Here is a 26453-nt window from a genome sequence, read left to right as displayed (position 1 = left end):
TCCTTGACCATGGCGAGACACAACGTCGGAACCCGTTTTGCCTGGTAAACAGTGCGTATTCCAACCAGTTTCGCCACGGCACACGAACGTTTGGTCGGTAGAGCGCAATTTGGTGTTGTTGTCGTGTCTGTATACACGATCTGATTGGACCGTGCAGGAACGAAACGGAAAGAGAGAGACGCTCTTTCCACACACAGCAAGCTCGGCGAGTCTGGTTGTAGCACGCCCTCCGAGGTTGCCTGTCTCTCACAAGTCCTACTACTAATACTACTGCGTTGGAAAGAGACGTGACTGCCTGAAGCACACGCCCTCTTTCACCGCAAGGATGGACAAGCCCAACCCAACTCGGAATTATCCGCGGCAGTTTAAGAATCCCGAGCTGGATCCCAAGACACACCAAGCCAGCACTGCTCCTCTACCCTTATCGAATGCTCCCGTCGTTGCTACTACTACCGCTACTACTAATAACACTATTACTACTAGTCGAGCCGTGACGGGGGTACCAGAATCCACCAGTGTTACTTCTGACGATCATCGCAACGCGCCCCAACACAAGCTGACGGTGAATGCAACCACACAATCGACGCAAGAATCAGAACTCGTCACGGTGGAACTCTCGCATCCGTACGCACCGTCGAATGAAATCCGTGAGACTGTGGTAGAAGGCGATCGAGACGCATCGGTACGACGCAGACCATCAACGGACTCGTCCTTGTCCGAACCGCCGCCGTACACGAGTTCGGACGAACGGGAGACAGCCGGCAAGACCGGACCGGCTTTGCGTCACAAAGCATCACCACGTCGACTCGCACAGCGCCGTCGTCGACCTAGACCAAACGTTACGACTGTCGTGGAGCCGTCGATCATCCAGTTGCGTCCAGCGCAGCGTCACGACCAATCGACGGCCTGGTCCCCCGTAGACGATGACACCGTCACGGGTAACTGGAGTCTCGACGACGATTTCGACCATTTGCAAAATTCGCAACGACGAGCTGACCAACGTGGGTCCATGGACAATCCCCGCTCCCGCCTCCCGTCAATCGTGTTGTCGGCTCAGGATTTGGCCCTCTGTCAGCGTCTGGATCAGGACTACGAACGTGCTTTGGAATCACTACAAGTCGGCTACAGCGCTCGCTACTATTCCGTACGACAATCCGCACTGTGCAGCGTCATCTTCATGCTCGTACTCCTGACCCTCGGGACTATTTTCTTTTTGCGCCAAGCTCCCTTTTGGAGTCTGGAAGAGGCCCTACTTTTTAGCGTATACACCATTACGACGGTAGGCTACGGGCACTTGCAGCATCCCGAAACAGCCGCCTTTCAACTTTACACCGTCGCGTACATTTTTGTCGGTATTGCCACCCTGACCATCATGGTGGCGCAAGTCTACCAATGCGTGGCCTTGGAAGCGGCTCGGGCGCAACACGCGGCCGCCGACGAAGGCAACCGTCGCAACGCACAAATGCCGGACCGGGACGGCATTGTCCGTGACCAGCGCCACAACCAGGACCCCCCGAGCCTCCACCACCACGAGACACGGAGCGAGAGTTTCTCGTCCGATATGGTGTGGGAATATTCCAGCTCGGTCTGGGATTCCGTGACGGCCATGCTACGGCGAGCCTACCGCTACTTTCGCCAAGACGAATTCGGTCGGAGCTTGTCGGTCATTTTCCCCATGACTGGACTCGTTCTCATTGGAGCCGTTGTCATTGGCGTGTTGGAATCCTGGACCTGGCCGGAAGCCCTCTATTTTGCCGTCGTGTCGCTCACCACGGTGGGCTTTGGCGACTACTATCCCACCAACCCAGCCGCCATTTGGTTCTGTACCTTGTGGTTGCCCTTTTCGGTGGGGTTCATGAGCGTCTTCTTGGCCAAGGTGGCAGCCTTTTACATTCGACTGTCCGACACCAACATTTCCCGGATTGAACGAGCCCTACGACAAGACCTGGTACAGACCAAGCGCCAGGCGGCGCGTGAACGGCAAGCCGCTCTCGCGCGGGCGATGAGGGGACAACAATTGCGTGATATCGAGAACGACCACGGTCACAATGGTGAGAGTCACGATTTGGCTTTGAAGGAATCAATTGCGCTAGCGAAAGAAACAGTGTCACAACATCGACGACGGAGGCGAGGTTTTGATACCGTCCCTACGCAATCAGTCGAAGCCGGAAAGGCGGTGGTCTATAAGGACAATGACGGCGAAGACTGTGAGGATTCGACCGCCGATAATAGCGCCGGTTTGTCGGTCGACTCGGAGTCTCGTCGACACCTGTTTGGATCTCCGGAAGCTCAAGAGGATCCGGCGGAGACTCGTCGTGAGCTTGTCCTGCGCAACAGTTTGGCGTACAGTACTCACTCCGAGGGAGATGAGCTGGTCGACGAGGATCAGGAGCTGGAGGATGGTCGATCCGAAACGAGTGACGGCACCGTGTCCCGCCCTCGCGGCTCGACTCTGTCTACAATGAAAGACGTCTTACGTACCGTACACGGAAGTGATAGGGATGTGCGGTACGGTCCCGATTCGGAATTCTTGTCCGTAACGTCGAAGCAGCCACTCCACGCACAACACCACGCGCTGCGCCGTCGATCCCAAAGCCTGCTAAAACCGTCCTTTGCCTTGCGCGCGTTGGTACAGGAACGGTTTGCCGAAATAATTGCGACCGACATTGCCGGTTATCAGAACGCGATTGAAATAAAAGACAACTCCATGACCGTCACCATCCTTCGTCTCAAGGCCGTGGCCGACAAATGGTGTGTCCCCAGACGCGCCCGTAAGGCATTTCGGGCCGTCGCCTTTGAAACACTATATTTCGTGGGCGAGCACGATTTAATTGTCGAGGGCGCCGATGCCTTGTTTGCCTTGTCACCGTTGGAATTTCACAGCCTGTTTGCGCCGCTCGTGGCCGCTCTAGGAGATGCTACGACCATGGAAACGTGGCTGGAACAAACGCAAGTCTTGGCGGATGTGGACTTGATCAGTCGCGATGAGAGAGTGTCACAAAGCATGCAAGAGCAACGAAGTCGACGACGGCCGAGGCGTTTGGGTCGAAACGACTGGGGGGATGTTGAAGAAGATGGAATCATTAAAGGGGAGGAAAGGCTATACCGAACTACTGACAAGTCAACACGGGGTAATGCCGCGATTCCAGGAAGCGAGTTACATCTGACGTGACGGTAGCCTGTTCAAAGTCTACGTACAGGTTCTTTCAATTATGGAATGGTCGTTGTGGCAATTTTTTCTTATTCCGATCCATGGATCAGTTTGCCAAACCGTCCATAGGAAAACGAAATACCCATTCAAAAATCATTCTTTCGTGAAAAAGGCCTCTTCGCTACTCCAATTTCGATTCTTTGTTTGTTTCGTTACTTCGGCTGTGATTCGGATCGGAGTTGGAGGAGTAATAGTAGTGATATATGGCATCGTAGGCAAACAAGCATCCGGGCGCCCAGACGGTGGCCATCCACACGTTCCGCTCAAATGTACGGTTCCGCTCTATATTAGGAAACCAGTTGAGTGGTAAAAAGCAAAAGAGTGGAATACAGGAGAGGATCGAGGCAGTGTCCAACAGTGTTTTGTGACGAATCGTTTCGTCCAACGGTGTCGTCTGGTCCTCGTTACCGGTACCAGCCTTGGTTTGTGTCAATTTCCATCCGTGGTAGGTGCAGCACAAGGAACCGGCGGTGAAGGGCAGGTAGCCGTAATTGAGTGGAAGTTGAAACCGTTCCAGCCCCAACCGCCCCCAGGATCGCGTGCAACTCCAAACGGTATGGTGGACGCCCATGATTACGTGGAAAATGCCGTACTTGCGCGCTTGTCGAGCCGTCGCGGTAGTTTGCTTCCGTCCCCTTATAGGCGTCCCCGTTTCAGTGCTTTTCCAGGTCGTCTGACTAGTTGTTAGTTGCAGGGCGTTCCATTGGGCGTAGCAACCAATGATTCCATACAAGAGGAGATAATAAGCATCCCAGGAGAAGGAAAAAGTCGCCGACGAGTTGGGAAATCGATCGCCGCGTTGGGGATATTGTGAGGATCCCCAAATGGCGTCAAAGCCGGGGATAACGGACAGCCCGACCGTTTTCCAGACGAGGGTGATACCGGTCAACAGCAAACCCGCGTAGGACAAAGCCGTTTCGGATCGCGCCAGTACTGGAAGCGTCATGGAACCAATCAATGAATGACTGTAGATCTGTGGAACTGAGATTGGACAACCTGTGCTTGGACCTCTAATTAGATGGTGCAGAAGGAGGGAAGGATACTTCGATGGCAAGCAGAGACAACGCTCCCGAGGGATCCCTCTCCGGAGTGATGTCGAGCAGTCGTGATATGTGTGTTCCTGTGTGTTCTCATGACTACACCACACCCTTTAGCTAGCTCGAATAGGCGCAAAAAAGTACACCATACTGCAAAGATAGGAACTTTTCAGCCGTTCTACAAAAGTCGATTGGGAACCCCGATTAGCAGGGTCGTTCTCTAGGGTTTCAATGGATCGTAGGTTAGGTTTCTATTGCATACGATTGGCTCTACACATGTCGCACAGAGAACGGCAGAATCCCTAGTCTATCGACTCTCTAATAATTAGGGTTACACTAATTCCTGTGAGTTTCACGGTGTGATTCCGCCTTGATACAGTCTCGGTCTCGAGCCACGCCGTGGCTTTGGTCGGGAGTTGCGGCGGGGAGATTGTTGGGTGTGAGGGAGACTTGCGAGGCCCCGTTCGGTCGGCAGTGCCCGGGCCGACGCCTCCAATGTCGTCGTGAATGTTAGGCTTGCGTACCGTCGGTGGGATTGCTTTCATTTTGCACTGGGTTGACTCTAGACTGTTTCGTTTGTTTCACTATAAGTCAGTACTAGTAGTGTGCACACTGCAGTGGCGGGAATATCCAGAGAAAACGAAAGCGGTGAAGTAGCAGTCTTGTGCGAGGACGTGGAATAGATAGAGTGATTCAGTCTGTGTTGCGCTAGTATTGTTTTTCCTGTACTAGACAGAGCATGGCGCCCCACGTGCGCAAGGCCAAGTCGGCCTTTTTGTTCTATCAAGGAGATCAACTCTCCAAAGTACGGGCTCAGTTGGGACCCACGGCCTCGATGGGAGACGCCATGACGGAGGTGAGTAGATATTGTTGTTGTTGTTGTTGTTGTTGTTGTTGTTGTCGTCAAGGCACACCCCCGACGGTGCCTCAATAACGGGTCCCAACGACTCGTGGACTGCGGCCGGTACCCAATCTTTGTCTCGGTGGATATGTGACTCTCCTCCTTGACTGACCCCGCTCTTATTCCTGTGGACTCTGTGCAGTTATCGGCACGTTGGAAGACCATGTCGTCATCGATCAAAGCGCCGTACTTGGAGTCGGAAGCCCGGGACCGCGAGCGCTTCGACAACGAATCGGCCGAGGCGGACGCGGCGGCGGCTGCGGAAGTCGAGGCCCGCCGGGCCGCCCTCACCGTACAGGACGGCGAAGGCCACGCCTCGCGGGGCGCCCGGCAGCGCATCGAAACGGAACGCGAAGACAAGGAAGCCGAACGCGAACGTCGACGGATCCAGCAGTTGGAAAATCTCGATCCGGAAGTGCGCGCCGAGCGGGAGCGAGTGCGGGAAGAACAACGACAGGAAACGGAAGAACGACGCGCCAAGAAACGGCAAGCGGAACAGGCTTTGGCCAACAAACACCGGAAACTCGACAAGGAAGAAGCTCGCAAGGCACAAGCGCGCTTGGAATATCTGTTGCAGCAGAGTTCCATTTTTGCGAAACTGCAGGGTGGATCCGGTGCCATTCCGCAGGGACCGGACGAGGCCAAAGACCAGGAGACCGCGGCCGCCGCGGCAAAGTCGAAAAAAAAGCGCACGTCCACCGCGTCGCCGAGCTCTAACAAGGCACACCATCGACACGGGGCCGAGTCCAACGACGACTCGAATGAAGAGGAAGAAGCCGACGAAACAGAAGTCGGACACGTCTTTTTGACCAAGCAACCCACTTCGATCAAGTTTGGTACCCTGAAGCCCTACCAGCTCGAAGCTTTGAACTGGATGATTCATCTTTCCGAAAAAGGGCTGAACGGGATTCTCGCTGACGAAATGGGTTTGGGGAAGACCTTGCAATCCATTTCCGTCCTTGCGTATCACTGGGAATTTCTACGCATACAGGGACCACATCTGATCTGTGTCCCCAAATCTACGCTTTCCAATTGGATGAACGAACTTAAACGTTGGTGCCCGTCGCTTCGGGCCATCAAGTTCCACGGCTCGCGGGAAGAAAGGGAATATATGATTGACAACATGTTTCACAACGAAGCAGCCACGCACGATGGTCGTCGACCGGATCGACAAATTATGGACGGATCGGGCGAATTGATCGACGACAATACCGACACACCGCGTCCCTGGGATGTCTGCGTAACTACCTACGAAGTCGCCAACGCGGAACGCAAAACTTTGCAGAAGTTCACGTGGAAATACCTCGTAATCGACGAAGCCCACCGACTCAAGAACGATGCTTCCATGTTCAGCAAGACGGTTCGGTCGTTCCGGACGTCGAATCGCTTGCTCTTGACGGGGTACGTGCTGGTCGTTTAATTTTTGGCGTTGCTGGAGTTGTAGAAGCGTGGCGTTACGGTTTTCTCACACCTCTGTATTTTCACACCAATTTTTACCTACAGCACTCCGTTACAGAACAACCTCCACGAGCTTTGGGCTTTGCTCAATTTCTTGTTGCCCGATATCTTTTCGTCGGCGGACCAATTTGACGAATGGTTTGATCTGGAAATTGACGATGAAGAAGCCAAAAAGAACATGATTTCGCAGTTGCACAAGATTTTACGTCCGTTCATGTTGCGTCGTCTGAAAGCTGATGTGGCCAAAGGGTTGCCACCGAAAACGGAAACCATTCTCATGGTTGGAATGTCCAAAATCCAGAAACAGCTCTACAAAAAGCTCCTCTTGCGTGATTTGGATAGTATCACGGGCAAAGTCTCGGGCAAGAACAGAACCGCCGTTCTCAACATTGTCATGCAGTTGCGGAAGTGCTGCGGTCACCCGTATTTGTTCGAAGGAGTCGAAGACCGGACTTTGGATCCACTTGGAGAGCATTTGGTCGAGAATTGTGGAAAGTTGAGCATGGTCGACAAGCTACTCAAGCGATTGAAGAGCCGTGGGAGCCGTGTTTTGATCTTTACTCAAATGACGCGCGTGCTCGATATTCTTGAGGATTTTATGGTTATGCGTGGATACCAATATTGTCGCATTGACGGCAACACCAATTACGATGACCGCGAGAGCTCCATTGACGAATTTAATCGGGAAGGCACCGATAAGTTTTGTTTCTTGTTGTCGACCCGTGCGGGAGGTCTCGGAATTAACCTGCAGACAGCCGACACGTGCATCTTGTATGATTCGGACTGGAACCCACAACAAGACTTGCAAGCCCAGGATCGCTGTCATCGCCTTGGACAAAAGAAACCAGTCAATGTGTTTCGTTTGGTCTCTGAGAATACTGTTGAAGAAAAGATTGTGGAACGCGCTCAGCAAAAGCTCAAGCTGGACGCAATGGTTGTGCAGCAAGGGCGACTGAAAGATCAAGACAAGGTGACCAAGGACGAAATCATGGCCGCCGTTCGATTTGGTGCGGATACGGTCTTTCGATCCGAAGAGTCTACAATCACCGATGACGATATTGACGTGATTTTGGAGCGTGGGTACGTGGTAGCAGGTCGGGTTGAGAGTACCACAAGCGGACGCGAAGGATGCCGGAGAATCTTCTGACACAGTTTCATCTTTTCTTTTCTTCGTCTTTCAGAGCGGCCAAGACCAAGGAGCTTGCCGAAAAGATCCAGACACGGGACAAAGGCGATCTTCTGGACTTTCGCCTGGACGGGGGAATATCAGCGCAGACGTTCGAGGGCGTGGATTACAGTGACAAAGATCTACGCGATCATCTCCGCATGCTAGCTGCAGATTCAATGGGAAAGCGAGAACGCCGACCGCCTCCCACGAGCTATAATCCTATCATCATATCGAAGAAGTCAATGGTGGTAAATAATCGCCGGATCAAACTACCTAAATGTCTACGTATTCCACAAATGGAAGACCATCATTTTTACAATCGCGAACGCCTCTTGGACTTGGGAAGGCTTGAGTTCGAGACTTACGCTGCGCTTAGAGAGGCTGGTGAGCTTCCACCGAAAGAGTTTATGGAACGGAAGAGGACGTTGTTACCCGACGAGCTGGGACAAGAAAAGCTAGAGCTCTTGGCTGAAGGATTTGGGGACTGGAGTAGAAGTCAATATTACGCCTTTGTCAAGGCAGCTGCGAAGTATGGGCGTGATGACATCAGTGGCATCGCCAACGAGTTGGACATGCCAGAAGTCGAAATCGCTGCTTACAGTAAATCATTTTGGGCCTATGGACCGACTGAACTCGAAAGCGAGTGGGAACGCCTCGTTGGTAATATCGACCGAGGGGAAAAGAAGCTGGCGAAGCAAAAGAAACTCAAGTCTCTCCTCGCAAAGTTCGTTAACACTTTTGAAAACCCTAGAGATGATATGGTCTTTGCTAATAAAGGAACCACTCCCTTTGCTCTAGAGCAGGATCGAGCACTGCTATCTGCCGTCGACAAACACGGATACGGTAATTGGGATTCCGTCCGCGAGGAGATTCGCACTGATGGACGTCTCAAATTTCAGCATTCAACCCAAGGTATGACAGTACAGGCAATTGGGAAGCGCTGCGATTACCGAATGAGGCAAATGGAAAAGGAACTCGAAGCTCGTGAGAAGGCACTAAAGAATAAGAGGCCGGCGAATGTCGTCGCTGCGCAGAAGGCCCTGGATGCAATCAAAGAAATGGATTTTTACGACGTTCAATTTCGCGAAGCTCAAATGAATGGAGAAGTCCCACCTCCCTTGGGAACCTTGTCAGAAGACGCCCGACAAATAATGACCGAGAGGCTCCGAGACCGCAACGCATCCATTACCCGCTTCCGAGAGATTGAAGTACAGATGCAAAACTGTTTAGCTGTTGCCGAGGAGACCAAAGAAGGAATTTTTCGTGGGGACCAGTACGTCAACTACAGTAGCATTACTCTTAAAGCTGGTGGCCCGACCACACCGAAAGATGATGTCGGTGTGCAAGCTGTGAAAGAAGGTGTCGAGACTGAAGCTCGCATCAATATGGCCGTATTGAGGATTCCTCCCTGTGGAGTTTGTGATGCGTGCACAACATCCAACACCAAGCTCTGTTCGAAACGACTGGAGGCTCGCAGGCGGTTATTGAAAGAAGCCGCGGAACATCCTGAGAAACATGCCGATAAGAAGAAGAATAAGAAACGTAAGATAGACTCTGGACACTCTATGAAAGTAGAGTCCAGCCCCAGTCTTTCCAGGCAAACGGCAATGATGAAACTGGCCAACGGTCAGCTCAAGCCGCGCGTTACCTCTCAAGGAAATAAACGAATGAGTATTCCTGATGAGGTCTTCCCAGATTTCTGCCGACGTATTTCAGCGTATGGGACTTTGGAGAGAGCCAAGCTAATCAACCAGTTTTTGGAGGATAATCCAACAATTTCGAATCGTCAGGTCACCTTGAAGCTTTCCGAAATTACAACCAAGGATCGACCAGATTGCGTCCCGGAGGTGACACGAAAAGGTCCGGGACGCGCGTTTGTCTTTTACCTCCGTCCCCGTTACTACAAGTATCTCCCTGAAGATGATAGACCCCCCGGATGGGAAAAGCACGCTGCTGAGGATGAATTGCTTTGGGAAGCAGAAAAGAATAGCGGCGACGGCACCAATAGTATAGCGGACAGCCGCAACACGTCCCCGAAACCGGACGATAGCAAATCAATGCTTGGGGACGATGGCGAGGAGACGGAAGACGAAGCAGACGAACCTTTGCTCAAGCGACCGAAGTTGGAGTAATGCCCTCAAGACAATATTATAATTTACACTTTCAAGATGCGTCTATGTTGTGTGCTCCACTGTGGGAGTACCAGTAAGGTAGTCCCCACGAATGCTACGATCACTCTGTAGAAAATTCAAACTATCTGTAGAAAATTCGCTTTCAACTACGCAAGACCCGTAAATGCTTCCGCGAAATCCGACGTATCACTTTCCGTTTCGCCATCGTCCATATCGTGCGGCTTCTTGTGGCGGACCACTTTGAGGTGATTGAAAAAATATCGCGCCTGGGATTCTTCTAGTAGCACTTGTAAATCCGTAATTATCTTCCTCCCCCGAAGTCGTTTGCGCAAAATACGTTGGGTTTGTCCAGTAAGCTGTCGCTGAATTAGGTTGGGCAAATATCGCGATTCCATTCGATGTCGGTAAGCTGGACTCAACCAAGATAGAATCCAATCCATCCACCAGGCCAATCTCGATTGATACGTGACGCGAGCGGGTAGTACCGGGCATGTTTCGTACTTGCCTACGATGAAGGGATTGTCGGATTGTGCATGCAAGGCCTCTTTTTGGGCCTCCATCCATTGGTTCCCGCTGACACTGTCGTCATCACTGTCGATACCCTCGTTATCGCTGTCTGGGTCGCTACTGATACTACAACTGGAAGAAGCGGAGAAGCTATCTTTGTGCTCTAGACGGGACTTGAGCCTCTCATCGACTTCTTTTCTTTGCTTTAGCTCTTTTTCTAATTGATTCTTCACGCCACTTTCGGCAAAGACAACTGGATCAACGTGGTGTACTTGGACTTGGACGACAACAAAAGCGTGATCGCAAAAGACGGTTTCCGCCCATACCGAAAGGCCACGTTTGTTCATGGTCCGGATCAATCTGGGTGGAATCTTGCGAGCCAAAAGCTTCGCCACGTGTTTGCGCGACACGTGCCTGGCGGCTCGTTTCGCGACGGTTTTGGTCCAAGCTTTACGCCAGGCTTTGGGAGCGGGCATGTGAAGTCGTCGTCCGTGCATAATGTTGTGGACCTTGTCGACGACAGCCTCGGTAGCGTCCAAGACAGTCAAGTTTATGTAGAATACCTTGAGCGAATCGTCTATAGCCTGGCGTTGCAGGAATGGGGATGGCATACTGATACAATAGAAACTATATGGTCCAAAGTGATTTGGAACCACCGACCTAACTGTAAGAAACGTCGCTGCGGGCTATTTTACAGTTAAGATCACTGTCAATTCTTGTGATGGACTCGATTCGAAACAAAATAATGACTGTTCTCGGCTGACAGTGAATCGGTCGTCACGGTTTTTCGGTCTCGAGTGCGACATCTTCTCAAAATTGTATCTCTGTAATTGGCAAACAGATCCTGAGAGAAATGGTACGGTCGTCAAATGTAAAGGACTTTTAATTCGTTTAAATCTTAAATATTCGACCCCGTAAATACATCCGCCGTAAGTAAGCACCCGTACAACTTTCTAAGAGTAGAACGCAATAAGTTTACCATAATACCCATTACGGTCAGTAAAAGGCCGAAACCTGCTGGCCAACTGCTGACGATTTTGTTGGCTCAAAGTACCAGAAGTGACGGCCTGGACCGGGTCTCGAAAATGGACCCGGCTCTTGACGAGGGGAATTGTAGGTTAAAAGCAAACGCGTATTTACGAGATCACTATTTTTCGCTGAATATGCCCAAAATTGTAAAATGTAGATTCTGCAGGGTTGGCGGAGTATTACTTCCGCGAAGTACGCTCTGTCTCTTGGTATAGGTTTGAGCTCAATCGATATTCTTACGTGTCGGAAGGTGGCGACGTGCCTCTAGACGAGACAATTTAGAGTTTACGTTAATCGAAAACACTTTTGCTTCTTCTAAATACACACTTATTCTTCGCACTGCGACCGTCTTTTTAGATAACTCCAATTCTACAACTCCTCCTTTTCCAATAATTCATCGACGACATCTCGTAGCTCCATAGGTCCAACACCGCTGTGTGATTCGACTACTCCATCGGGGCCGACGACAAAATACGTTCCGAAATTCCAATTAATTGTGGGTGGACCCGCTTGAGCTTTGAGGTACTTGTATACCTGATGGGCATTTGGGCCATTCACGTTGATTTTTTCCATAATTCGAAAGCGAACACCCTTGCTCGACGCAAAATCCTTAATTTTGTCGGCCTCTTCGGGCTCTTGGGCACCAAATTGATTACAGGGAAATGCAAGAATCTCCACGGCTTTGTCACTCATGACTGACCAAAGCTCAACGAGACCGCGGTAGTGCGACTCTGTGTAGCCACAGTACGAGGCTACATTGGTCAAAACCGTGACTTTGCCACGAAAGGACTCGAACGCTATGGCGTTGCCGTCAATGTCTTTGGCAGAAAGATCGAAAAAGGACTCGATACCGTCCAAGCCCTCGGAAGCGGCTTTGGCGACAGCATCACAAGACGTGGCACAGTGGACTAGCATGTAGGGCTGATTGGCCTCGCATTCTCCCTGATTCGCCCAAGCTTCACACGAATCGTTCCGATCGGCTCGCACAGCATTCGCCCGGGTGAGGAAGAGGAGGCACAGCAAGAGCAGTAGCGCACGCATTCTTCCCGTGGGTCGTTCCCAAGATTGTTTTGTGATAACCTGTGGAATCTTTTGGTTCCTCAAGATAATCCTCGTCCGCGAGGAATGATTCGTTCTCGGAGTGTGGTACGTTGCGGTCATTTCGCGGTGACGGGGTAGGGTAGCGAGACGCGTTCACTGTCAATCCTTGTTTCTCGTTATTTGATTTGGCATCCAAGAACGGATTGACTCCTGAAATATGCGTCATCTATAAAAGTCGGACGAAACCGTGTGCGATATACCGGTACTTCATTCTCTGTAAAACCATAATTGTTTCGCGCCGGACGGGTTGAGGCGCTCACATTCTCGACGTCTTTTTCGACTCGCCTTCGGGGCAAGTTCTGCTTCCACATTGGGAAGAGTGACAAGGCTCCCATGGTTTATTCTTGCATTGATCCAGAATACACGGGCTTCCATGATAGACTTCATTCACATTACGCGACTGGATGCACTTTTTCGAAAGGCGCACGCACACGTACCGACACCTAGACTTGTAGATCGCAAGCGAAGCAGAGACCACAGTACGTACAATTTAAAGACCTGCCAGTTCGCCTGGAAAACCTTTCACTATTTTCTGGTTGATTTTCGGGATATTGTTCCTTCCCGATACAAGCACGAGCGAGGTGACAACAATAGACGCATTCTTATCGACGTCGGCTAACTTATTGCGAAGAACTGATAAAATTACTCGGATCCGCATCCGACCCACAATACCTTCGCGATGGCCTCAGCGGCTGCCTCCCCAACAGCCGAGCAGACGGCTGCTTCCAGAGCAGAGTCTTCCCGCGAAGTTCTCAGCGGAGAACGCCTGACAGCCGCTGAAACCGTCCCGATCGCATCAGCAAACAGCATACACCTGTCATCGATACTTCCGCGGTACAGCAACTACAATGTGAGGGTAGACAAGGACCGAAGTGATCGAGCTCTAGAGATCAGATTGCTGTCGTCTCAACGACCGCATATGCGCGCGTTTTACTGCGCAACGATTTCCTTTTTCGCTGCCTTTGGCATGTGGTTTTCCGTTTCTCCATTTTTGGGTATTATTGGCGAGGAATTATCGCTGTCGCGGTCCCAACTCTGGTTGTCCACCATTTGCTCCGACGTCGCCACGATTTTGTCGAGATTCGTAGTAGGACCGGCCTGCGATTTTTACGGAGCGCGTTTGCCAATGGCGGTCGTCTTGATTCTATCGTCTATCCCCACCGCACTGACAGGGACTGTACGCTCCTTTGCCGGACTTTGTGCGGTCCGGTTTGGAACCGGAATTGCCGGTAGTGCTTTTGTCATGGCACAGTACTGGATGGGACAAATGTTTTGTCAGGAAATTATTGGAACAGCGAACGCAATTGTCGCTGGTTGGGGTAATTCAGGTGGTGGAGTCATTCAAGTGTTACTTGGTACCGGCTTGTATCCCTTCTTGAAAGAAGCGTCTGGCAATGATGAGGCGTGGAGGTTTGTCTTTGTCGTACCGGCCGTCTTTGCGATTGCCGTGGCAATCGTTATAGTTAAATCGTCCGACGACGCTCCATTGGGATACTACCGTGAAATGAAACGCAACGGGACCATGGATTTGCACCATTCCACCATGATGAGTGGGACAACGTCCCGAAACGCTTGGCTGCTCGCGGTGGCCTACGCCTGCTCCTTTGGCGTCGAAATCACTTTCAACAACGCCGCTTCGCTGTACTTTCGCGACGAATTCGGTGCTTCGACGTCGTCAGCCGCAGCCTTGGCCAGCATCTTTGGATTGACCAATCTTTACGCCCGCGCATGCGGCGGTATCGTCAGTGACCTTATGAATCAGCACTGGGGCATGTGGGGTCGACTAAGTTGGGGCTGTATCGCTATTGTGATTCAGGGCGCCTCCATTATTGCTTTCGGGTACGCCGACACGTTGACCAGTGCGGTACCGTTGTTGATTCTCTTGAGCAGCTGCGTGAACGCGACGGAAGGTGCCATCTTTGGCATTGTACCGTACGTCAACCCGGCGGTCGCCGGATCGATTGCTGGAATTGTAGGACTCGGTGGCAACGTCGGTGGTGTATGCTTTGCCTTGGCCTTTCATAGTTTATCGTATCTGCAAGCCTTTAAGGTCATGGGGGCGGTTGCCATGGCATCGAGCGCAATCTTCTTTTTTGTGGACATTCCCGGACACGCAACGCTAACGTCAAGGAGTAAGTCACTCAAAGCCATCAACGCGAGGAGAGAAACCACGGAAAGATTACCGATGGATCAAGACGAAGATAGAATACAAGAAAGTCGCCGTAGCAAGGACGACGCGACCATACCCGCCGCTGTGTAGTAGCATCACAAAGACCCAGCTGCCGTAATCATATTGCCTAGTCCCAAGATAAGGACAATAATTGACGGCTGTCTCACCTCGCAACCGCTACGGCGTGTCCATCGAACGGCAACAGAGGAGACCTAAAGAACGTTGGGGAATAAAACAGACTATAAAAAGTACGAAATAATAATCCTTCTCCAACGCATTGCATTGTACCGAACCCAGGTCCACGAGCCTTCCATTATTCAAATAGTGGTCCACTAAGGAATGGCATTGTGCGGCTGATCCATGGTGATTCCCGTGGTATCACCGTTGATGTCTCCGTTGGCCATGACGGGCATTGCGGCTGCGACGGAGGCTACCGCCATGGCGGGTACCGGGGCTGGTTCCTTAAGTTCAGGCAAACCTTCGGGAGAAATCATGCTCGGCATGTTGACCGCCATACCGTTATCACCTGCTTGCCACGAGACAATTTCGTTGCACCAGTTGCCAATCTTGTCGCAAAAGGCTTGCATTGGGAGGATGGTGAAGGGCTCTTCCATTTGTGTAGCTAGTTCTTCGATACCAAACAAAAAGATGGAAATGACGGCGGTGGCGGGAATCATACCCACGTGATTCCATGTCCCGGCAAAAGGATCCCAAAGCGCAAAGGGTAGAAGGAGAAGCCAAAAGGACAAGAACCGGGCCGTGTGGCGGGAGTAGAAGAGAGGGACAGGCGACGTCAAGAGTCGCTCGGAGGAACCGAGATTGTCTTCAAAGATGGTGACGGCTTGGTGAACTTGGTTCTTTCGCAAAAAGTGCATGGGCAAGTTTTCAATGGCGACCGACAGATCGAACAAGGCACGGTTGGGACGATGGGCGGCGTCGATAATGGCCTGGGCCTGAGGTGCCGGCAGACGTTCGAAAAGCTCGCGACGGAAATCTTGTTCGTCTTCGCTTTCGGGAGACAGGTGCCGCTTCATGGCGCGGACAAAGCTCCAGGTCGCGAGACTCAACGCCTTCAAATCCTTGGCGCGTTGTTCGGAAGAAACGGCGGCATTGTCATAAAAGCTGGTTCCCATGCGGACCAGATCGCGGGTGTGGTTAATGTTCATTCCCCAGTTCTTTCGCGCTTCGTCCCAACGTTGGTAGGACGTGTTGGTACGGAAGACTTTGATAACAGCAACAATAACAACAACAAGAGAGCCAATAACAGCAACAAGAGAGCCAGGATGTGAGCGATATACGACAAGAACGAGAGGACTAGATGCCGAGTCTATCCGAGAGAATTCCCTTGGGACGTACCGAGCAACAAACCGAGCGAGGGACTGGAGAGCGTAAAGGGCGCCAAAGGCAAGGCCATCAAGGGAGCCCATACGCTTTCAATAAGCGCCGAGTGCTTGATACCTTCCAAGTCTGTGTATCCTCCCACCAGGCAGTTATACAAAACGATGAAGGTCGCAACTCCCGTCGTTGCCAGGACTTCCTTGGCGAGCGACTTGTACACACCGGACGAGCCAATGGCGAGAAGGTTGCGCAGGAATCGATCCGACGAGCGGTGCTTGACCCAATCATCGTGCGAGTACACGGTACGACGGTATTTGCGTGATTCTTCGCCGTAGGAAATATCCTTGATCGGTGGCAAGGCCGGAGGCTGCTTCGTGTTGCCGTAGAGCGGCGTCGACGGTGTGGCGATGGTACGCACCCCGTTGTGCTGGACCGGCGCAAAGGCAGCCGCGCCGCTGCTCAACAGCAATAAGACACTGGCAAAGTTTCGCATCATGTTTTTCCACAAAAGTAGCTACAACAATAATAGTGACAGCAACAGCAACAACTGTAGTGACAATGGACTGCAACAATGGATACTGCGGAACGGAGAACGTAGGTCGCACTTGTGAGAATCTACAATACAAAGGCCTTTTCTCTCCCAACCGCAACGCACACGTCACACACTTTTCGAAACCGCGTGTGCATATACTCGACAAGGAAGTCCGGTGTCCTGAGTCTGTGACGTAAAACCATCGTAGAACGCGTCGTACTCATCCTATGACGTCAGGCTATCAACTGACGCAATGGTGACGCAAGTCCTGTGTCCGCGTAGAATCCAGAATCCTACATCGACGAAAACCTGGGCAAATGCTCGTCAGCTATCGGCTGTCTGGGCGTCGCCTCCTGGAGCAACACTGATTTGTGAGGAGTGAGGGGTCGTATCCCGTTACTAGACAGGCCGCGAGTGCCGCACTTCTCCGGTCCACGTCCGTTGCGGAAGGTAGAATGTATGCTACAACTGCTGCTGCTCTCTCTCTCTATACATGTTGGTGGATTTGCAAATCAACCCCTGACAGGCTGAGTAAGCATTTGTATTTGGTAGTCATCCCCAGACGAGCATTGTCGCGAGTGGACATGAAAAGTAGTAAAAAAGTTCTTTTTCTCCAAGCCCATGGGAATGTTACGTGCAAAATAGTATCAATTCCAACTTGCTGATTTTAAGTTTCCATAGCTAATGCTAGCTATGAGGGCACAAAGTTCAGTCTACAAGAAGTTCAAACCTACAAATGCTCCTTGATACTTGAGGGATTTTCTTTCACTCAAGTTGCTACGACAGAAAGGGTGACGCGCTACTCTCGTGGGTAGTCCTACTTTCTGTTAATTTACTCTTAGTTGTAATTCACCGGTAGAGTGTTGTACGTAAATGACGGCCCTTCCTCAGACATTGTGGGACTTCGCGAAGTCTTTAGAAGTGGCTCGGTCCTGATCCGAATGCCTTCTCCCTGACACGCTCTCACATTCCCGCGAAAAAGATGCTCTAAGATTTCGGTTGCACCGAAATTCTTCGGGAGGCTCAAATGAGAAGATGCGGTCATTGGATTTTTCGAAGGACTTGATTTTACAGATACATTCGGTGATTGCCTTCAACATAGAGGCGGTCTTTCATTTTAGTCATTTCTGGTTGAAACTAAACTTCGTTCGTCTTTCTTACGACCAGGACAGGATACGATTGTATAAATCGAATGAGAAATTCGGAAGAGTGGCAAATCTCAATATTCACCAAAGGTCATGATTGTAGAAATATGATCAGAATGGCGTCTGAAAAAAATGACGAGCACCGGCGCGAGGATAAGCTGCGTGGGCTATGCTCATTCCTATTTATATTAAAATCGTCATTCGTTTACGGTTCACCAAATCAGGCCCGGGCTGACCCGCCAGCGCAGTGCTTATTTGTGGTAGTGTCTAACGAGCTGTTCATGAAGATTCCGAAGGGTTATCCTCCAAGAAGCAAAACCGACATGCGGTCATTGATTGAAATCGCAAAAAGGTGTTTATGGTGTTTCGCGCCACACAGTCACACAAAACGAGGGAATCGCCCTCTTAGAGTCAATATTGAGTTTTCTTATGGTTACTCTCGAGTCATTGCAAGAAAACGCAGCGGCGGAAATGGACGATTCGTGTTCAATGAGTGCCTACAGCGTTTCAGACAACGATGATGGTCATGTCGATTCGTCAGAGGGTAGCAGTTCGGCCGCTAAGCATTCTCGAGCCAGCGAGAATATAGAAACAACCATCGCCAAGACAGAGACGCGGGCAGTCGCCCGTACTCGTATCTTTGTAGCCTTCATATTGGTCGTTTCCATGATAGCCGTGGCTGTGCTGATCTACATTTTTACGAGCAAGGGCGAACAGGATAAATTCGAACAAAAATTTGAGGATGACTCCACGCAAATTCTTGAAACGATTGGGAGCACGTTGGACGTGACGCTTTCCTCCACGGACGCCTTCATAGCCAACATTATGGCATATGCCCGTTACTCAAACTCTACCTGGCCCTTTGTCACCAAACCCGAGTATGCTGTAGAAGCAGCGAAGCTACTAGTCCTTTCCAAAGCGGTGTATATTGGCGAATACGTCTTTGTAGCAGAAGAGGAAAAGCTAGCGTGGCAAAACTACAGTGTTCACCATGACAGCTGGGTACAAGAAGGCATCGATCTTCAACGAAGGAATCCGGACTATAAAGGAATCATTATTGATGAGTTCCAGACGCTTGGTCTTATTCACGACAACTTTGCTCAAGAGAGAATTGGTGGACCATACATGCCAACCTGGCAAGTCGCCCCAGTTGTACCCATCTACTTTCCTTACAACTGGGACGCTTCGACACACGAACGGATGGGTCCCACCATCAAGCATATATTCGAGAAGCAGCACGTAGTCATCGGCGCTGCCAGCGGTGTTGCGGACCCCAACAACCCCGACCAGATCCTCCAAGCTGAGTACGATGCGCTTTGGATCAAGAACTACATTTCGGAAGATGACAATCCGAGTGAACCGTTCAGCGAGATCTATTACCCAATGATTGACGCCCCCGGTCAGGTTCGTATTGATGTAGACCAGCCTCAAGATATTGTCGGATTTTCGGTCATCACATTCTTTTGGCGCGATCTGATTCGTGACATTCTCTATGAAGACTCTAAAGGAGTTGTCGTCGTCATTGAGAACTCTTGCAACCAGGTTTGGACCTACCAAATTGATGGACCAAACACGACCTACCTTGGGCCCGGCGACCTACATGACTCCAATTTTGATGGCATGCGACGATCGGCTCCGCTTTACAACCTTCGAGAGTTGTTCAGCAACAGTGGAGTGTACACAGGTATCCCATTGGGCGAAGACTACTGTGTGCATACACTCCACGTTTACCCCAGTACCGAAATGCGAAATGAATTCATTACGCACGGGCCCATTATCTATACCGTATCCGCGGTCGCTTTCTTTGTCTTGACGCTGCTGGCGTTTCTCATTTATGACTGGAAGGTCGAGCGTCGGCAGAAAAAAGTAATGGCCACAGCCGTGCAAACCTCAAAAATTGTATCATCTCTTTTCCCGTCTAACGTTCGGGATCGTCTCTTTCAAGGAAGAGAAACCGGCGAGCATGGCCTACCTTTCGTGGGATTGGAGCCCCAGAAGAGGCGACTCAAGTCTTTCTTAAGTAGCGGAAGCGACAAGAGTGCGGAAGCTAGAGAAGTCGACGTGGATCGACCGATTGCCGATTTGTTTCCCAACTGTACCGTCATGTTTGCCGATATATCTGGATTCACAGCATGGTCATCTGTCCGAGAGCCTGCTCAAGTTTTCAGACTTCTCGAAACACTTTATGGAGCTTTCGATGAGATTGCCAACAAGCGCCGAGTCTTCAAAGTGGTATGTATTTTACCAACTGCCTCTTTAGTAGAATTTGGGGGCAAGAATCACTCATCCTCGGTTCTCTTTATTTGCAGGAAACCATTGGAGACTCCTACGTTGCCGTCACAGGGCTCCCGGAACCGCGCAAAGATCATGCTGTCGTCATGGCGCGATATGCTTTTGACTGCCGTAGCAAGATGGCTGAACTAACCAAGCAGCTTGAGACTACCCTCGGACCGGACACTGGCGACCTCCAGTTCCGCTTTGGTCTGAACTCGGGTCCGGTGACAGCCGGTGTATTGCGTGGAGAGAAAACTCGATTTCAACTCTTTGGAGACACCGTTAATACTGCGGCCCGCATGGAAAGCAGCGGCGCCCGCAGCAAGATTCAGTGTTCCCAAACAACCGCTGATTCCCTTGTCGAAGCCGGGAAGGAACACTGGTTGAAGGCTCGTAGCGAGCTTGTTGAAGCCAAAGGCAAAGGCCGGATGCAAACCTTCTGGATCGAGCCTCGCGAGCACCAAGCATCACACGTGTCTTCCGCTCCAAGTGCAGAAGTGGCAGCCCTTTTCGACGAAAAGACGCAACGTCTGGTGGACTGGAATACCGATGTCCTCGCTCGGTTGATTCGCCAAGTGGTAGCACGGCGAAACGTTTCCATCAAGGGAAAGAAGAAGTCTTTCAAGCCAAGTGTCTCCAAAATTGAATTTCAGTGTGACCTTAGCAAAAGTAACGGTACGGCTCTAGACGAGGTTCGCGAAATCATCGAGTTACCGGAATTTGATCATTCGTTGGCAAGTAAACAGGAAGACCCCGACTCTATCAATCTCGGTCAAGACATTCTGGGCGAGCTTCGCGAGTACATTGTCAATATTGCTTCCATGTACCACAACAATCCCTTCCATAACTTTGAGCATGCCTCACACGTGACCATGTCGGTCGTCAAACTCCTCAGTCGCATCGTGGCGCCCGACGAAGTGTATTCCGACGCCGGCGTGAAGGACTCGCACAAGCTCGCTTCGTCTCTACACGATCACACGTACGGTATCACGTCGGACCCTTTAACGCAATTTGCCTGTGTCTTCTCAGCCTTGATCCACGATGTCGACCACAGCGGTGTGCCCAATGCACAGCTCGTCAAGGAACGCACCCATATTGCGTCGTTTTACAAGGGCAAGTCCGTGGCTGAACAGAATTCTGTCGACATTGCCTGGGATCTGCTAATGTCGGACTCGTTCCAGAAGTTGCGGACCAAGATTGCTTCGAATCCGGACGAGCTGCGTCGTTTCCGTCAGCTTGTCGTCAACTCGGTCATGGCCACCGACATTATGGACAAAGATCTCGGTGCCGCTCGTAAGGCGCGCTGGAACAAGGCCTTTGCCCAGGGAAGCGAGCGTGCCAAGGAAGACACGGTCGCGACCAATAGCCGGGATGATATCAACCGTAAGGCAACTATTGTGATCGAGCACTTGATCCAGGCTTCCGACGTGTCGCACACTATGCAGCACTGGCACATTTACCGCAAGTGGAACGAACGTTTCTTTATTGAGTGCTACCAGGCCTACACGTCGGGGCGTGCCGAAGCGAACCCTGTCGACAACTGGTACAAGGGCGAGATGGGGTTCTTTGACTTTTACATCATCCCGTTGGCCAAAAAACTAAGCGAATGCGGCGTCTTTGGTGTATCTTCCGACGAGTACTTGAACTACGCGGTTCGCAACCGACAAGAATGGGAGGAACGTGGACAGGAAGTAGTGGCTAGCATGATCGAAAAGGTCGAGCGTCGCGAGGCCTCACAAGAGGTTGACTGCGAGGGGAGGAGGGAAAAAGCACCACTCCACAACAGAGGCGACGATATGACGCGCATGATGCACCATTTGACTCGATCATCGGGGTGATGTCGGGAAGCGGGCTTTTGTTGTCGGCCGTCGGTCGGTCCACTTATAGAACAATCGTCGCACGTACGTCTGCTGCGTGCCGAGGAGAGAGCGTTGGGTTCCGGTGGATATTAGAAGAACCTCCGACAGAACGGATATTCTTTTCGTTAAATTAATATACACACAATTTCAAAGTAATTCCTTCTTCTTAGGGCAATTTGGAATATCGATACTTGTCATTGGGACTGCAGCGTCCCAAAAGGCCGTAACTGAAAAGTACGTTTCTCGTTTTGTCCGTCGTCTCGAATCCGATCGACAATGAAACCAGCTGACATGAGAATACCTCCCCTGGTCACAGCCCATTCTTTTTCCAAGCTGTTGGACGTGGCCCCGTTCGTCCCCGTCTTTCCGTAGACTTTCATCACTTCCACGCAGACAATTTTCTTGCTTGCCGCAAACGTTGCAATCCATCAGCAGCACCAGCAGCACCAGTAGCACCAGCCTTGGCGGCAGGCTCGTGTTATATTAGACTCATCAGACTTCTCGGCGATAGAATCGTTTGTCGTACAAGAAAGCACCGAAGGGAAATGCGACGGCCACGACCTTCGGAGGAAGCGAAAGGCACCTTCTTATCGACTCCCCAGCATACTCGAACCGGAGACTCCTGGAAGAATGGTTCCTATTGGGGGGCGGCGCTTTCTCAACGAAAGGCAGTGCTTGTTGTCTGCTTGCTCGTCGCCGCTGGACTGACCCGTCGGAACAACTTGCCTTTGATTCCCGCAACAGTCAGTACTTCCGGTACGGTGCGATCCGCCGCCGACACGAAAAATAAATGTACGTCGAGACTCCTCTATACAGACTGTAGAGGCCTTTGCTTTTGCAGGAAATATAAACTTGCCTTCTCACACTTTATTGTACACTACGCCAAGGTACCGTGTGGCTAGCTCCGTCCTCGCTCAAGGGGTATTCTGGGTACGGTATTTTCACGACACGTGACATACCGAAGGGGGGCGCCGTACTCGGTGGTCCTGACGGACTTTCCATTCCCATTCAGGATTACCTCGACACAAAACAAGCCAACAAGGACGCTAAAAAAGCTTGGATTGATGTCTGGGATAATTATTGGTGGGGACGAGGGGTACCGGATCACGTAAACTATTTCGCCGGTACCGACGTGGTGGATTATCAAATAGCCTTTGGAGCCCTCCCAAACCATCACTGTTTACTCGATTCCTTACATTCGCAATATCCCAAACCCCCGTTCATGGACGGACTCGTGGACCGTTTTAAGGATCCCAGCGCGGGTGCCTTTACCTACAGCAGGGGACGTGAGTTTTTGGTCAATCGTGATATAAAATCTGGGGAAGAGTTGTTCCTTTCGTACGGATACTGTCGGCACGATGACGAGGATATACCGGATTGGACCAGTCGCATTTTCATGGAGGAAGACTTTTCGGCGGCCGTAGACATGATACAGAATGGACTGGATTTTGATATTCAAGGTGCGCTCATTGTACCAACGAGCTCTGCACCGCTGGCGGCAGAACTACTACCAAAATCACGAAAGGAGCTTGACGAGATGTTGGCCAAAGCCAAGAGCAAAAAAGAGCGCATTCATTATCTTGCCACTCATCAAGGGCTTAACATGCGCACTCCGGAATGGATCCGTGCCAATGGCATGTGTATGGAAAACATGATACCAAAACAAAGCACAATTTCCGCGATTGGTCAAGGCGGATTTGCGCAGTTCCCTATCCGCAAAGGTGAACTCGTCACCCCCGCTCCATTGTTGCAAATCCTGGATCGTAGCGCGCTAGACTTGTATGATTCGAGTGGCAAAAAGTCGGGAACGCAGTTGCTACTCAACTATTGCTTTGGTCATTGCAAGAGCACCCTGCTTTTGTGCCCTGATACCAATGCTGTTCTTATTAATCATTGTAGCTCTCGAAGTAATGTATGCAGCTCCCAGGGGCCGAACGCAGATTATCGCTGGTCGACTGGATGGGATCCTACCTCGGACGACTGGAGGAAAAAGTCGCTCCAGGAGCTTGCCCTTGAGACGGGTCGAGGTTTGGCTCTGGAAATCTTCGCGACACGAGATATTTTACCCGGAGAAGAAGTCTTTATTGATTACGGACCCGAGTTTGAACTCGCTTGGAACCAGCACGTCAGAATCTGGAAGCCACCCCCACCACCACAAGGTCCATGGATCACGGCACAAGCTGCCAACGACAGCGAAGGACCAATTTTCGACTTCCTTGTCACTGGAAATCTGCGGCGAACAACCCAGCATCCATATTTGTTTACTGGATGCCAATACTGGCCCACGTCGGAAGATAATGTAGAGGCTTATAGGGAAAGCAATCGAGCCTGGACAGCAATGACGGATCGTGCATTGATGACCCACTATGCTAACAGTGGGAGTCGGTACATATATTGGGACGAAGAAGGCTACACAAATCACGCCGATACTTCTCATTGGCCATGTTCTGTTCTGAGACAAGAGCCCAACGGGAAATACGTTGTTCGCATCCATCAAAATCCTTGGGAAGATTCTCTCCCGTGGCATCAAAACAGCTTGCCTCGGCTGCTGCACAGCTATTCGCGCGAATCGATACATTACTTCGTCAAGCCGTTTTCCAACGATCAACAGATGCCTGGAGCGTTTCGCCACAGCATGATGATTCGAGACGGCATGTTTCCAGCGCAATGGATGAATAGAAAAGCAGACTAGACGGAACGGCGTCGTACAGGAACAATGGCAGAACCCAGTCCCAAGTATTTTCCGTGTTGGGCAACTCTTTCACCTCTCAATCCTCTTTGGAACGGTGTCATGAAAAGAACTAGAGAAGTCCACAAACATATGTTTGGCTGTCTTGGGTATATAAAATCTTTCCTAGTAGTCCTTTTTCAGCGAAACAACACTTGTAAAAGCTGTGTCTACCCACGCTGGTAAAAAGGTTGACAGAACAGACCAACCCATTCCTGAAAGCTTGTACGCTCTACTTCAACGCATATACTGTCCAGACTGACCAAGTTGATGTCACTATTAATAGTAAGTGTATTAGAAGACAGCTATAATGAAGCTACAATAAATCAATCCTTCCTTTCCTGATAAAATACGCAAAATATAATCCCTCAGAAAGGGCACTGTCAGTAAATCATATACCTAATGAAGGCTTGGTACACCAAATATCAAACAGCAGTTCATCAGACTCTTTCCCTTCAAGGAAGGAGTTTATGCCTCGCACCCTTTCCTTTGTCCTTGGAGGACCTGTAGGATCCCTTACCCTCGGAGGTGCTTGTCCTTGCTACTGTCCTTGCTAGACTTGTAACTGTCCTTGCTAGACTTGTAACTGTCCTTGCTAGACTTGCTACTGTCCTTGCTAGACTTGCTACTGTCCTTGCTAGACTTGCTACTGTCCTTGCTGGACTTGTCGCTGTCGCGGCCTTTGTCGTAACCGTAACCCCCGAGACGACGGACGATTTCAGCCCCCTCTTGGTCAAATTCAGGGGTAGTCCCAGTGCTCTCGTCAAAGGGTACCATGAACGTTTGTTCCCGGATGGCGTGTTGCTTTTGGAGCGAGGCAGAGTTTGCCTGAGGCGCTCCTGCCTGATTGTTACGGAAGATGGCGGCCGTACAGGAGAGGAACAGCAACGCTGCTAGTCCGCCACGGAACAAGGGATTGTTGTTGATCATCATGATGTTGAGACGATGAAAAGCAAACACTGAAGTAAAAAAATGCGAATAAACGATCTAACGGTAAAGTCAGACCATTGACTGAGACAAGAAATTATATAAAAGTGAGTAGGCTTGTAAACGCACCTCTGTTCGGTTTCCCTGGAAATATGAGCTTGTATTTCTGGTGTTAGAGAGTAACTTTCTACTAAGGAATATTCTGAGTATTGCAGGAATAAATATAGCTGCTCTTTGTACTTTGAGTGATTATCGAAATAGACGATCTTTCAAGGAGTGGCCAGGTTCAACCAATATCGTTGTGTCGTGGAACGTAAGGCTATATATGAGAGTTGTTTCTCATTGTCTAGAATTATTGAACGCATGAAAAAAATAGAACAGAATTCTGACAAAACCATTCAACGTTGCATTAAATCTGAGGTAAGGTTTTTCATAGATTTAAAGGTATCATCAAGTCATGGCTACAGAGTCCGTCACAACGGATCACATCGATATACCGCGCCCAGGACGCGAGCAAGCCGCCAACAATGTTCATGTGGTCGTGACTGGCTACGTCGGAATGCGCTTTTAACGAATGATGATTTTGAGGCGTAAGTCTATGGTTGAATTATAAACGATGCGCAAGCCACAAGGTCACTTTTCACGGAACGCAGAACATCAACGGAGCGTTCCGAAACCGAACAGTCACGCATCCATATACCGCGCCCAGGACGCGAGCAAGCCGCCAACAATGTTCATGTGGTCGTGACTGGCTACGTCGGAATGCGCTTTTAACGAATGATGATTTTGAGGCGTAAGTCTATGGTTGAATTATAAACGATGCGCAAGCCACAAGGTCACTTTTCACGGAACGCAGAACATCAACGGAGCGTTCCGAAACCGAACAGTCACGCATCCATAAACCGCGCCCAGGACAAGGGCATTGCCAACAACGTT

General features: G+C 50.7%; 9 protein-coding genes across 9 annotated transcripts; 4 read left to right on the top strand and 5 right to left on the bottom strand.

Moving 5' to 3' along the window:
* Positions 1-325: 325 nt before the first annotated feature.
* PHATRDRAFT_46341 (predicted protein) lies at positions 326-3304 on the top strand (the record flags this gene model as incomplete). Its single annotated transcript, XM_002180900.1, has 1 exon — positions 326-3304. One exon carries the CDS (start codon positions 326-328, stop codon positions 3170-3172), a length of 2847 nt encoding a protein of 948 aa, XP_002180936.1. The 3' UTR covers positions 3173-3304.
* A 28-nt stretch (positions 3305-3332) lies between these two features.
* Positions 3333-4157, bottom strand: PHATRDRAFT_36276 (predicted protein; the record flags this gene model as incomplete). Its single annotated transcript, XM_002180705.1, has 1 exon — positions 3333-4157. One exon carries the CDS (start codon positions 4155-4157, stop codon positions 3333-3335), a length of 825 nt encoding a protein of 274 aa, XP_002180741.1.
* Positions 4158-5555: 1398 nt separating this feature from the next.
* PHATRDRAFT_231 (predicted protein) lies at positions 5556-8749 on the top strand (the record flags this gene model as incomplete). The annotated part of the gene is made up of 5 exons (XM_002180899.1): positions 5556-5754; positions 5790-5824; positions 5871-6550; positions 6653-7687; positions 7789-8749. Coding segments are annotated over 5 exons (2910 nt in total), but the record flags the coding sequence as incomplete, so codon positions are not given.
* Positions 8750-9908: 1159 nt separating this feature from the next.
* PHATRDRAFT_46339 (predicted protein) lies at positions 9909-11025 on the bottom strand (the record flags this gene model as incomplete). Its single annotated transcript, XM_002180704.1, has 1 exon — positions 9909-11025. One exon carries the CDS (start codon positions 11023-11025, stop codon positions 10054-10056), a length of 972 nt encoding a protein of 323 aa, XP_002180740.1. The 3' UTR covers positions 9909-10053.
* Positions 11026-11812: 787 nt separating this feature from the next.
* On the bottom strand, positions 11813-12286 carry PHATRDRAFT_13005 (glutathione peroxidase; the record flags this gene model as incomplete). Its single annotated transcript, XM_002180703.1, has 1 exon — positions 11813-12286. A coding segment is annotated over one exon (474 nt), but the record flags the coding sequence as incomplete, so codon positions are not given.
* An 843-nt stretch (positions 12287-13129) lies between these two features.
* PHATRDRAFT_54560 (predicted protein) lies at positions 13130-14804 on the top strand (the record flags this gene model as incomplete). Its single annotated transcript, XM_002180898.1, has 1 exon — positions 13130-14804. Exon 1 carries the CDS (start codon positions 13224-13226, stop codon positions 14802-14804), a length of 1581 nt encoding a protein of 526 aa, XP_002180934.1. The 5' UTR covers positions 13130-13223.
* Positions 14805-14938: 134 nt separating this feature from the next.
* PHATRDRAFT_46336 (predicted protein) lies at positions 14939-16650 on the bottom strand. Its single transcript, XM_002180702.1, has 2 exons — positions 16071-16650; positions 14939-15936 (listed from the first exon to the last, which is right to left on the bottom strand). The coding sequence occupies exons 1-2, from the start codon at positions 16546-16548 to the stop codon at positions 15047-15049; spliced, it is 1368 nt and encodes a 455-aa protein (XP_002180738.1). The 5' UTR covers positions 16549-16650; the 3' UTR covers positions 14939-15046.
* A 1508-nt stretch (positions 16651-18158) lies between these two features.
* On the top strand, positions 18159-24554 carry PHATRDRAFT_36270 (predicted protein; the record flags this gene model as incomplete). The annotated part of the gene is made up of 5 exons (XM_002180897.1): positions 18159-19961; positions 20039-21837; positions 22016-22096; positions 22179-22654; positions 22750-24554. 5 exons carry the CDS (start codon positions 18159-18161, stop codon positions 24552-24554), a joined length of 5964 nt encoding a protein of 1987 aa, XP_002180933.1.
* A 552-nt stretch (positions 24555-25106) lies between these two features.
* Positions 25107-25523, bottom strand: PHATRDRAFT_36269 (predicted protein; the record flags this gene model as incomplete). Its single annotated transcript, XM_002180701.1, has 1 exon — positions 25107-25523. The coding sequence occupies one exon, from the start codon at positions 25521-25523 to the stop codon at positions 25107-25109; it is 417 nt and encodes a 138-aa protein (XP_002180737.1).
* Positions 25524-26453: the final 930 nt, after the last annotated feature.

Source organism: Phaeodactylum tricornutum, chromosome 10 (genome assembly GCF_000150955.2).
Source record: "Phaeodactylum tricornutum CCAP 1055/1 chromosome 10, whole genome shotgun sequence".
Classification (NCBI taxonomy): domain Eukaryota; phylum Bacillariophyta; class Bacillariophyceae; order Surirellales; family Neidiaceae; genus Phaeodactylum; species Phaeodactylum tricornutum.
This window is presented reverse-complemented; position numbering and strand designations above follow the sequence as displayed.